This window comes from Sarcophilus harrisii, chromosome 6 (assembly GCF_902635505.1).
Source record: "Sarcophilus harrisii chromosome 6, mSarHar1.11, whole genome shotgun sequence".
NCBI lineage: Eukaryota > Metazoa > Chordata > Mammalia > Dasyuromorphia > Dasyuridae > Sarcophilus > Sarcophilus harrisii.
Genome location: NC_045431.1, coordinates 162,479,138 through 162,491,535, shown reverse-complemented (window position 1 = coordinate 162,491,535; position 12,398 = coordinate 162,479,138). Strand labels below are relative to the sequence as shown.

The 12,398-nt window shown below is 37.1% G+C and overlaps 1 protein-coding gene across 6 annotated transcripts in view; it reads left to right on the top strand.

The window, feature by feature from the left end:
• Positions 1-12,398, top strand: part of SLC4A4 (solute carrier family 4 member 4) — a 382,231-nt gene that overhangs the window by 155,498 nt on the left and 214,335 nt on the right. For 4 of the 6 annotated variants that reach the window (XM_031944125.1, XM_031944124.1, XM_031944126.1 and 1 more), the window contains one exon: positions 1,100-1,235. In XM_031944125.1, the coding sequence (XP_031799985.1) occupies positions 1,100-1,235 (136 nt within the window). Of the gene's footprint in view, positions 1-739; positions 758-783; positions 1,236-12,398 lie in introns of those variants that run through there. The other 2 variants (XM_031944128.1, XM_031944127.1) reach the window with 2 other exon arrangements.

Genomic DNA, 12,398 nt, shown 5'->3' with positions numbered 1-12,398 from the left:
ATAACATGAATTTGTGGTTTTCTAATGCTTCTTACAGGGATCTTTATGTATAGTTTAGTGCTCTTTGTCTCTGGTTAAGCTTGACATTACTGTTCAAGATGATGAGCATCTTGTGTTATTCCAGAACATTCGTTTTTCATTGGTTTAGTTCGCAAATTATAGGAACTTTTCTGTTTTATGTTTTTATATGAGTACATATGCTGTGAAACATGTGAGCAATTTAGCATCCACTCAGCATATGTGCTCCACCGGCCATTCTGAATTTTGGACATATCCAACTTACAGGCACATTTCTTAGTGCCCTTGGAGACAGAATAACCCCTAAATCCTAGGACTTGAGGAAAATTCCAGTTAATTTTTCATTACACAATTTTCAAAAGAAAGGGTCAAAAGGAGCTGGTAGGGCATCCAATTATGGGTTTGAGCATGTTGGGAAATGAGTTTTCTTTGACTCAGGTGTACAATATTTTACTTGGGCTTGTTTTCCAAGTGCACTGAGGCCTGACTAAACATTTTGGGGGCACTGCTTCCATGTAAAGAAGAGGCCAGAGTTTGTTAAATATTCCTTCACCACCCTTGCAGTTGGCCAGTTACAGTGGCCATGAGCCAGTTAGAGTGCTGGTTCCAGGCAGCACACAGAAGTGGTGGTGGTGGGGAACTAATCATTAGGATGTTGCCTTGTTCCCTCCCACCGCTGAATGAAGAAGTGATTGGCTCAGCTGAGTTTTCTATCAAACAATTAAGAAAAATTCATGAGGTGGGAAAGTAGGGAGGGGAGGAAGGGTAGGCCGCCTTCAACTGAACTGGGGGCTAAAGGTCTTTTCTCACTTGTTGCAGACCAAATTGTAGCTGGGATCTGTCTTTCTGAAGAGCTCAAGATAAGCTAGTTTGAATTATTTCAGGCTTAAAGTGGAAAAGAGTAGGGAATCAAGTGAGAATCAAGGAAATAAGGAACAAAGAGGAGGGGAAAAGATGTCCAAGGAGGACACCAAAGGGAGACTTAACAGCTTTGGGGAAAGAAGAAGATCTCGCAGTCATAGTTCTTTGGTCTTCCAGGTTATCCAGCCAGTCTTTAACCGTAGTATTTTTACTTCTGCAGTCTCCCCGGCAGCTGAGCGAATCCGCTTCATCCTGGGGGAGGACGATGACAGTCCGGCGCCCCCCCAGCTCTTCACCGAATTGGATGAGCTCCTGGCGGTGGATGGGCAGGAGATGGAGTGGAAAGAAACTGCCAGGTGAGGACTTGGTCCGGGAGGCCCAACGGGAGAGTTGGGTATTGACCACAAAGGTGGGTCCCTGGCAGGTTTTCTCCAGCCCAGAAGTTGGGGACAGCACTCGGGTAGATTTGAGATACAAGAAGATATCTCTTCTTTTTACATTCTCTTTCAGATTTCCCTTGTTATGGATGTGAAATTTATTTGCTGTTTTAATTATAATTACTTTTACCCCTAGTTTTGTAATTGCTTGTGGGTATGTGATCCTTAACTGTATAAAAAATAGAAAGCATCTTATTTTTTTATCTATATAATGGGAGACAATTTGGGATAGTAAATAGCAAGCTGACCTAGAAGTCAGATAGTCCCTTGACTCCTGACATATATTCTGGCTCTGTCTTAACTTCCCTGGGCTGTTAACAATTCTCTAAGACTACACATTTCAGAGAAAGGGGCTAACTGCCTTGGTAGAGGGAGTTTCTTCATTCAGAAATGTCGGTAAAATCACCTAAACCTCATGGTAAATAGGAAGGAAAAGCTTCCAGATCACCTGGCAGGTGTTTTCCCCATTCTTTACACTTCACTTAGAATGATATCTTGGGAGAGTTTCCTTTATTTTCTGCCTGTCTCTATTATTAGGATGATCTTTGAAAATGAGTATTTCACATTATTTTCAGCATATGAAAAATAATAGCTAGCATTTTTGGAGCACTTCATTGTTTGCAAAGTGCTTTACGAATATCATCTCTTAACCTTACAACAGCCTTGGAGAGAGAATAACCCCTAAATCCTAGGACTTAAGGAAAATTCCAGTTAATTTTTCATTACACAATTTTCAAAAGAAGGGGTCAAAAAGAAGGGTATAGATGTACCTATGGGTATTTATATCTGTCCTTGTTTCTACTCTATCTATAGATATAGATAGATCTATCTATATTTCTGTCTATCTGCACTTGCTTCTAAGGAGGAATGGTTTAGATTTTCTCTTTCTATCCCAGCACAGTTCCTGAAACATGTCGGTGCTTAAATACTTGTCTTATTAGAACTGTGAGATGTAAGACCTCAGATAACCCCACTCACAAAAATGGTAGTGTGATTATTGTTTTTGTTCAGTCATTTCAGTCATGTCCAACTCTGTGTGACCCGCTTTGGGATTCTCTTAGCAAAGATACTGAATTAGTTTGCTGTTTCCTTCTCTACTTCATGTTACAGATGAGGAAACTGAGGCAGACAGGGGAAGTGACTTGTTTAGGGTCACATAGCTAGTATCTGCGAGCAGATTTGAACTCGGGTTTTCCCGAGTTCCATGCTCAGCACTCTATTGCACCATCTATTTGCCCGGGTGCTATTGTTATCAATCCCATTTTACAGATCAGGAAACTGAGGCAGACAAGTCAAATGACTTGTCCAGTGTAACAGAGCTTTTAAGTGTATGAGACAAGATTCCCACTCGTTCCTCCTCACCCAAGCCTGCCCTCTATCCACTGTGCCATGGAATTACCACATGAATCTAAATATTGAACTTGTTTGCTTCTGGGAAGAGTGGGAATCCTATTAGACCTGAGGCCTTTTTCACAACTCTATCTATTAGCAGGGCTTATGTCAATCATATTCTCTTTATTCATTTCTCAGCCCAATTTTTTGTTCTCTCTGTAATATTTTATATCCTTGTATTTGAGACCCTCTCCCCCCCAGTCTATTTTCTTATCCTTAGCTTTTTTTTCTTGCTCTGTTGTCATCCCCTTCTGGCCCATCTGAATGGCCTTTCTCCATCTCCTGAGCACAATCATTCTCTGTGCCCCATCCCCTATGAGTGGCTGTACCCCTGACCTCTGCCCTTTCTTGATGAACTCATCAACCTCCATGTTGTCACTCTTACCTCCTCAACACGTTCTGCATCTCTCTTCCTCCTTTCTCTCTTTTGCTGAACCTGGACTGATCTCCTCATTGATTTTTCCTGCAACATTTTTTCTCACCTTCTCCTGCTTCAAAGAGCTGCCAAACTGATAGCTTAAGTGTAGATCTGACTGTGTCCTTCCCCTCCTCAGAAAACTTCAGTGGGTGTCTACTGCTTATAGTCTTAAATACAAATTCCTTTTAAAAATTGACTCTAGGCTAATTACAGGATGTCCCAACAATCTTAGAGCAAACTTTTATAAATTATGCTATACATTACTCCCCCTCATTAACCTTTCATTCCAGTCTAACCAGCTTACTGGGACTTCCCATGGTCAACATTTCATCTCTTCCTTTGTATAAGACACATGTCATTCCCCACCCTTGGCAAGCCTGGAATATTTTTCCTTTTCCCCTTTGCTTCTCAGAATCCCTCATGTCCTTTAAGGCTTAGCCTAGAAGAGGTTTTTCCTGATCCCTACCAATGATTTTCCTGGGAAGTCATTTTGTATGTATTTTGGTACATTTTTATATGTGTGTAGAAATATATACACATACATAAATACATACACACACATGTATATGTATATAATATATGTATAATTATAATATAGAAATAGTGATATATACATATATGTATATAATATATGTACATATGTATATATCACTATTTTATTTTTATATATACCTATGCATATATAAATGATGTATGCAAATGTATTTATATCTATTTGTATTTGTTTCTACTATATAGGTATAAATACTATATATAACAATATAGTATATAGAAAAGTATATACTATATAGGTATAGATATTTATATCTGCGCTTGCTTCTACTATATCTATATAAATTGGCTTATCTATATCTATAGCTGTACTTTTTTCTACTATATCTATAGATATAGATAGATCTATCTATATTTCTGTTTATCTGCACTTGCTTCTAAGGAGGAATGGTTTAGATTTTCTCTCTCTATCCCAGCACAGTTCCTGAAACATGTTGGTGCTCAAATACTTGTCAAATTAGAACTGTGAGATATAAGACCTCAGATAACCCCATCCACAAAAGCATAGCATTCCCTCCCCACAGCCTATTGCAGGCATTGTGATCATAGAGAAACCCTTTCGTGCTCCACTACCAGATACTTGGGAATGATGTCTCCCTCATGGAATGCTTTATCTGCCTCAATAATGTCAATTTATAATAAGATCAAAGTCTACTACCTATTCCATCTCCAGCACATGGATCTGAATTAAGATTAATTCTTCAGAACTTTACTCTGTTTTATTAAAGAGAAAAATGAAATAAAGACAAAGAAATCGACCAGTCCAGCAAGGTTCAGGTCTTCAACTTTCCCATATTCCCCCTGGTCACTGGGTGTCATCACCTTTCTCGAACCTGTGAGGAATTAATTTGTAATCCTTTGCACATTATACATTCAGGTAAATATTAACCAAATATATAGAAGAATTGAGTGTTGATTCTTTTACAAGCAACCCTGAGAAAGATAGCAGTCAACTGATTGTATGAGTATAGCAATCATAACTCTGAATTTAACTAATAATAAGGTGGACTCTTGAAATTTTTGGTGGCGAGTGGTATTTGCTTAGGTATTGGGAATTTTTCAATCATACTTTCTATTTTTTCCTGACTTGCTCTTGGTATGCAGTGTACAGTGGTGTATAGAGGACCTAGATTGAAATCCTGATTTTGGCTCTTACTGTTGGTGTACGTTTTGGCAAGTCATTTCATCTCTATGAATTTCAGTTTCCTTACCCATAAAATGAGGGGGTTCGACTTTAAGATCATCTATTTATTCCCAATTTGAATCCATAAAGTGAGCATGCTAAAAAACCTTCTTTAGTTATAGTAACTAGGTTTTCTTCAAATATTTGAATATGTTGGAAAAAGATGTAATATAAATAGTGTATTTCTTCTCTAAAGTGACAACAGAAGCTTGTGATAGAATTTGTATTTTATATGGATTCTGGTATATCCTCTGAATTTTGTGTTAGGAAAAAAAACCCATGTAGTTGTTGGTTGTGTTCTTCCCTGTGAGGAGAGCAACCCTGCACTATACATTTCCAATGAAGTCTAATAACCCTTCCTCCATCAATCTGTGAATGCTTTCTGGAGCACCTTTTGATCATTCACTAAACTAGTTGAAGAGAGATTTTTGATTCATCAAAACCCCCAAAACTCACCCCTGCCCTACTATTTCCTATTCCATCTTTAAATGAAAAGCCTCTTCAACTTTCAGTAAGGGGCAGCACCATGTAATAATGATTATGTTTAAATAGTGCTATAATATTTGCAAAGTACCCTATAAATACGATCTCATTTTTATCTCTTAGTAACTCCAGGGGGAGAGTAGGTGTTATTATTAGACTCATTTTACAGATGAAGAACTGAGGCAGAGGTTTAATGACTTGCTTGGTATCATACTATTAAGTGTCTGGTGTCAGGATTGAATTCAGATCTTCTTGACTTCAGATCCCATGCTTTAACCATTGTATCATCTACCTGCCTAGATGTTGGGTAGAGAGCTGGCTTTGAAGTCAGGAAGAACTGAATTTTTTAAGTCCCATCTTTGACATATATTGGCAGTCTGACCTTGGAAAAGCCACCGAACCCCACTTTCTGGGCAACTCCACTTAACGCTCTAAGTTGCTGAAATGATATTGATCTTTACTGATGGAGGAAATTTCCTTCCCTGGGGGCTCCCTAAACCAAGGAAATCACAACCATAATCAGCAGTCTGCTATAAATGCAGGGGATTACAATTTTAAGGACTGCTTAAAAATTGTTATTTTATACCCTCTAGAGCTTACAATCTCGTGGGCACTAATATATCTAGTAGACACATTCACAAATAAAAATGATATGAAGTTAAATGTGATTGGCAAAGCAGAGAACTAGATAAAGTGTCATTAAAAACTAAGATGCTTAGTGATAAAACTCAGTGATAAAACTTAGAGCTTAGTGATAAAAGGGAGGCAAGTAACAACTGTAGCAAGTGTTATTTGAAATTAGCTATGAAGGAAGAGAAAATGTGGGAGGGATGTGGTCCAGGAAGATTGCCCTGAAAAAAAACCTGGGGAGAAGGGAGGGCTGGATAAAATTGGGGGATAGCTATTGATCTACTTTGTCTATAAAGAGTCTTAGAGTAATGTTCATTTAAAGACAGCTTGTAGAAGGACTTGAATGTCAGGCTAAGAAGTTTCTACTTTATATTAAATCACATGAAATAATGAGTATAAAGTGTTTTGCAAACTTCCATGGTCTATTGCACACTGAAGTGCACTTTGAAGATATCAACTCTTGTACATTAGGAAGATGAGTTTGGCAGCTCTAAGGAGGATGGATGGGTGGCCAAGAGGCCATTTAGTAGGCTCTTAAAATAAATGAGGGGACAGATGTGGCCTTTTCTTCTACTTTATTTCCCCCCCTCATTAGAGCAACTATTTTCATGATATCTTCTTTTGTCACTTTTGTCACTTTCCCTGACATACCCACATTTTCTTTACATTCTTTAAATTTCACTTCATAAAAGATATTCTCAAAAATGCTGCCTATAGGAAAACTGTTCCCTCCCTCTCTAGTTCAGATAAAATGTATGTGTATGTATATTGTACAGAGTAGCTATGTGGTACAGTGAGACCTGGAATCAGGAGGACCTGAGTTCAAATTTGACCTCAGACACTTAGTAGTTATATGAGCCTGGGCATCACTTAACCCTGTTTACTTCAATTTCCTCACCTATAAAATGTAATGGAGAAGGAAATAGCAAATCATTTTAGTCTCTCTGTCAAGAAGACCCCAAAAGGGATCCACAAAGAGGAGAACATAACTGAAATCACCAAACAACAAAAATGTGTGCATATTTTATATATACACATATTTATATTTATTTTTAAATTTATACATACACACATGCACACATATTGGTTGTTTAATTGTTTTCAGTCATTTCTGAGCCCATTTGGGGCTCTTCTTGTTAAAGATACTGAAGTGGTTACTTCCATCTAGGACATTATTTCCTTCTTCAGCTCATTTTACAGATGAGGAAACTGAAGCAGAAAGGACTAAGTGACTTGCCCAGGATCACACAGTTAGCATCTGAGATTATATTTAACCCTCTGTCTTCCTGAGTTCAGGCTCAGCACTCTATCCACTGCGCTACCAAGCTTCCTAGATAGTTGGGGATAGATATAGCTACATATTTGGAGGTGCAGTCTCTCTCTCTCTCTCTCTCTCTCTCTCTCTCTCTCTCCCCCCCTCCCCATTTATCTGTTTCTCTATCTCACCTTTCTGTTTGTATGCCTATCTGTCCATCCATCTACCTGATCTTATTTCTCAATTCTCTCTCTCTCTCTCTCTCTCTCTCTCTCTCTCTCTCTCTCTCTCTCTCTCCCTCTGGTATAAAAATAAAGGGTAAGAATTAGTTTGATGTAATTCATCTATCCAGAAGTAGGGTTTACATGGGTTTTGGTGAAGTGTGATTTGCATATTTTTGTCTGGATTTGAAATGTCAGTTATAATTTTCTCTTTAGAAAGGGCTGCAGAATCCCATGATCTCAGACAAAATTGGAAGGGATCTCAAAGGTGATCTAGTCCAACCAGCACTGGTTTGAATGAGCTCAGAATAAGTCCCAAATACAAGGAAGTTCCCTAACATTCCCCTAACACATGCACTGTAACTCATGTTAGGAAGATCTGAATTCACCCCCAATCTCAGACACTTGCTACTTGTGTCCTCCGTTTCCTCAACTGTAGAAATGAGAATAATAGTATCTACCTTCCAGGACTATTCTGAGGATAATATACTGAGGATATTCTGAGGATAACATTTGTGAAGTGCTTGGAAACAGTAACGTGCTGTACAAATTTGTTGCTGCTGCTGCTGTTAGGAAGTTTTGCTTGTTTCCAGGCAAAATCACCCTCCCTATAACTTCCACCCATTGCTCTTCTCTCTGGAGAGGAAAACCCTTCAAATATTGAAACACAGCTCTCATTTTCCCTCTCTTCCTGCCTACGCACAGACACTAAGTTTTCATTTTTGCAGACTAAACATTATCAGTCCTTTCTTTTGTGACATAGTCTTCAGGTCCTCACAATCACAATCACCCATGTTTCAGGATTTTCCAGGTTGTGTGTGAGTACCCTTCCTTGAGAACAGGAACTTGTTTTTGCTTTTCTTTGTATTTCCTGGCACATAATAGGCATATAATAAGTGCTTGTTGTCTTGCCTTGATCTCCTCAAAAGAGCACCCAGAACTGAAAACCCTGGCTTAGATATGGTTCAAATGGAACATAGTATACCAGTATTATTATCTTTCTAATTCTGTGTGCTGTACTCTCCTTAATGTAGCTGTGTTAGTTTTGGTGGTTTCCATCCTGTATTTAGGATTTATTCTGAGGTCATTCAAACCTCCAGATCTCTTTCAAATGAATTGTTGCCTAATCAAACTTCACTCATCTTGTATTTGTGAAATTTATTTCTTGAGCCCAAGAATGGACCTTTACATTTATCCCCCTTAACTTTTATTTCATTGAATTTTTTAATATTTTAACCAGTTGAGGTTTTTTCGGATTCCAATAATTAAGATATTCCTCCTGGCAGCAGATTAGACTTAGTTTTGTTTCCTATGCCTTCAATTCACATGTTTTATGTGAATTCTGCTCATGGAAATGTGGAGTTGCTATACAATTCTCATTACTTAGATAGGAATTACTAGGAATTCAGATCAATATAAAATTTCTTCTCATAAAAGACTTTATGAAAATTCAGTATCTTGCCTACTTGCTTATCCTAGAATTTGCATTTTTTGGATGTTAATACCATTTTTAAAGCAATAGAATAGATAATCAGTAGTCTGTGTTGAAAGAAAAGGAGAAAGGAATGAAGGAAGGAAGGAAGAGAGGGAGAAAGGAAGGAAGGGAGGGAGGGAGGGAGAGAGGGAGGAACTTAAGATGAAGTACAGTGACTATATTAAAAATAAATATTCTTAATGCGATTTTCTTAAGAATATGAATAGACAGCCACTTTTGCTCTTGTAATTTCTTATCCATTTTCTAGATGGAGAACTATGGAAAACAAATTGTTGCCAGGACCAGTCACATAGTGGACTAGGGACAGAACCCGGAATAGAGTTTGTCTCTGCAGGTCCTGTAACAAGTTAGGGGAGATTATATATATTAGAACTTGATTATGAAAATGCCAGAGAAAGTCAGACCTGGCTTTTCATTTTTCTTTCCTATAATAAATTCCTCTTGTGAATATCCTATTCTTGTTATTTTTAACAAGCTTTGCCATTTTATTTATATGATATTCTGATTCTGGGAAATCTAACTTTCTGGGTATGAAAATATTTTCCCCTCTCATTCCTAAACCAATTCTCTTCTAATTCCTAGCTTTGTGGAATTTAGGGAGAACTTGGTATGAGTTTGGCTTGATGATAGCTGGGGTCCTCTCCAACTCAGATTATTTTAAACTTTCTAATCTTGAAATTGGAATATAGTTTAGAGAGAATCCACCCTAACCTTTCATTTTCTAGGTAAGATGAGTGAAATGTTAGCATAATTCTTAACTCTGACCAATTTGTGAAGCCTAACAATTCTCCATTCTTCTTTGAACAACTTGATATCACCTGAGACATTAGAGTATATTGGTATATGTTTAACTAGTGACTCTCCACAAAGAAAATGTAGGTACTTCAAAGTTTAATGTGTATTATTAGCATTTTTTCCAATTACTTTCTTAAATTGTTGCTGTTGAGTTTCAGTTGTATCTAACTCTTGTGGCCACATTTGGGTTTTCTTTTGGGCAAAGGTTTGCCATTTTCTTTGCTGGCTTATTTTTACAGATGGGGAAACTGAGATAAAATGACTTGCCATGGGCCATACAACTAGTTAAGTATCTGAAGTTTGATTTGAATTTAGTTGTCCCCAACTTCAGGCCCAGCACTGTGCCACATAATCAAGTCAAAAAATTACAAAAACAATGAAAAGTAATAAATTAAACCCTGATTATTTTCTGTGTTCTGTATAAAAATGCCTACAATACAATTTTAATAATCAGTTCCTTTTAGTTGAGAGCTAGAATGGACTTTAGAGGTCTTTGAGTCATACTGCTTCCTTTTATAGCTGAAAAAAACTGAGGCCCAAAGGGCTAAGTGACCTTCTTAGAGTCATTGCTAGCAAATATTTTTTTCTTTATAGTGTTAATCTCTTCTACAACCACCTCTGTAATTCAGTTGATTTCAACCTAGTCAAGATTTTCAACTATGACTAGTCAGAGTAACTATGACCAAGTTAAGGGCCCTTAAAAGATGATGTGTTTTTTTATTTAGATTTGATCTTGCCAAGAAAAGTCCACATTAAACCACAACACTGCTTCTTTTGTGGGAGATGCTTGATCATGCTGGTGATCTCTCCAGTCCAACAATAAGGAGAATGGGCAGGACCAACAAGAAAGGGAAAGTAAGAAAGGAGGTCTCTAAGGCTCAGAAATGTTCTTGTTTAACTGTTGGGAAGCTCAACCTTGTTATAAAGTCCACAAAACTATTTATGGGTCAGGATGACTTCTGAAGTTCTATCTGCCTCTGTGTTTCTACTTTTTTGTATAAAAAAAGGAAAGTCAGTAAGACAGGAGACATCTGGTAGCATTTTTGAAGTTAAATCAAACATTAGAGCATTTATAGATGAATGGACAAGAGGTATTTCATATGAGAGTTCTGTGAATTCACTCAATCCATAGATGTCCCTTTTAAAAATATTTTACTCTTTCAGCATCAAGTCATTAGAATTTTCTGGGTACTCAATGAAGTGGCATTAATTGCAATTAACTAATTTAGTACTGCTGGAGAAATATTTGTGGCTCAGAAAAATTTTTCAAGGTGGTCTAGATAATATAAAGGAAACAGAAACAAAGTTTGGCCTTGTTTTAGTTATGGGTTAAAGTCATCCATAAAGAATTTTTTTTAAAAAGCTAGTGTTGCTGATTTCTTTAATTTATTTTTCCATTTCCCTTTAAAGGTTTAATTTGTTTTCCATTTTTTAATAGCTATAATTGACATACATTTATTTTCTCTCCCTCTGACCTTTCCCTTTCACCCTGGAAAAAATAAAGAACAAAATTCTTTTTAGCAAATATGCTTTAGTTAAGCAAAACAAGTTTCCCTAGTGACTACCTGAAAAAGAATGTCTCAATCTGTGTCTTGAACTCATCTCCTTTCTGAATTCTAATAACTTCCTAAATGAGTAGGTCTTACAGCATTAGGGTCTTAATGCTGCCATCCAGATATAAAGTTGTAAATTGTGACTCTAGTTGGATTCTTGCCAAACTCCAGTCATGGATTGGGTTGGTCCGCAGAGTCTGGAACAAATGGCATCTGTAATTAGCAGCATTGTTTGTACTTCTCCATTGAACTTATATAATAGAACCTTAGAATCTGTCTAGTCAACTTGTGTGAAAACAACAGTACTCTCAAAAGCAAAGTCATCATTCTGCCTGTGTTTGGACACCTTCAGTAATGGGGGAGCTCACTATCTCCTTGGAGAAGCTATTTTCTTTATGGAGAACTATAAGTAGTAAGAAGTTTTCCCTGAAATCCAGCCTATTTTTTGCAGTTTCTATCCATTTCTTTTGAATACCTTCTCTGGGAAAAAAAAAAGCATGCGTTAATAGCAATGATAGTTAACAACTTTGTGATTAGTTCCAAATTGCTAGTGTTATAAACTAGCTATTGTTTTTTTGTCAAGGTTCTTTTTTTTTTAAGCTAGATGATAATTTTTGGGTTTGCTATTATCATCAGTGTAATCATATCTTGCTTAGAAATGAAAACTACAGTAAAACATTTATTTAGGCAGAATGGGTTAATTTGCTGCAAGTGAGGGGAACCAGATCTGCCTCTCTCTCTGTCTCTGTCTCTGCTTCTCTCTATCTCTCTGTCTCTCTCTGTCTCTTTTTTTATATTCCCCCCCGCCACATACACATCCCTCTCATAAACATACATTATTTTTTTTCTATACCAGATAATAATGGCAAATAACTTTAGCTCAAATGAATTTCTCTGAAAGGGATGAAGGCAAATCAATCTAACTAATTATGTACATGACACATTGCATGAAAGTGCAATGTTTTGCAGTATTTCTTGCCATGCTAAATTTGAGAATTCAGAAATTCTTGAAAATAGCATTTGACCCATTAGCAAACCAGTATTGGCTTCCACGTTGGGTTTAATGACGCACTAACTGGTTGGCACACAATTCATTATAAAATTT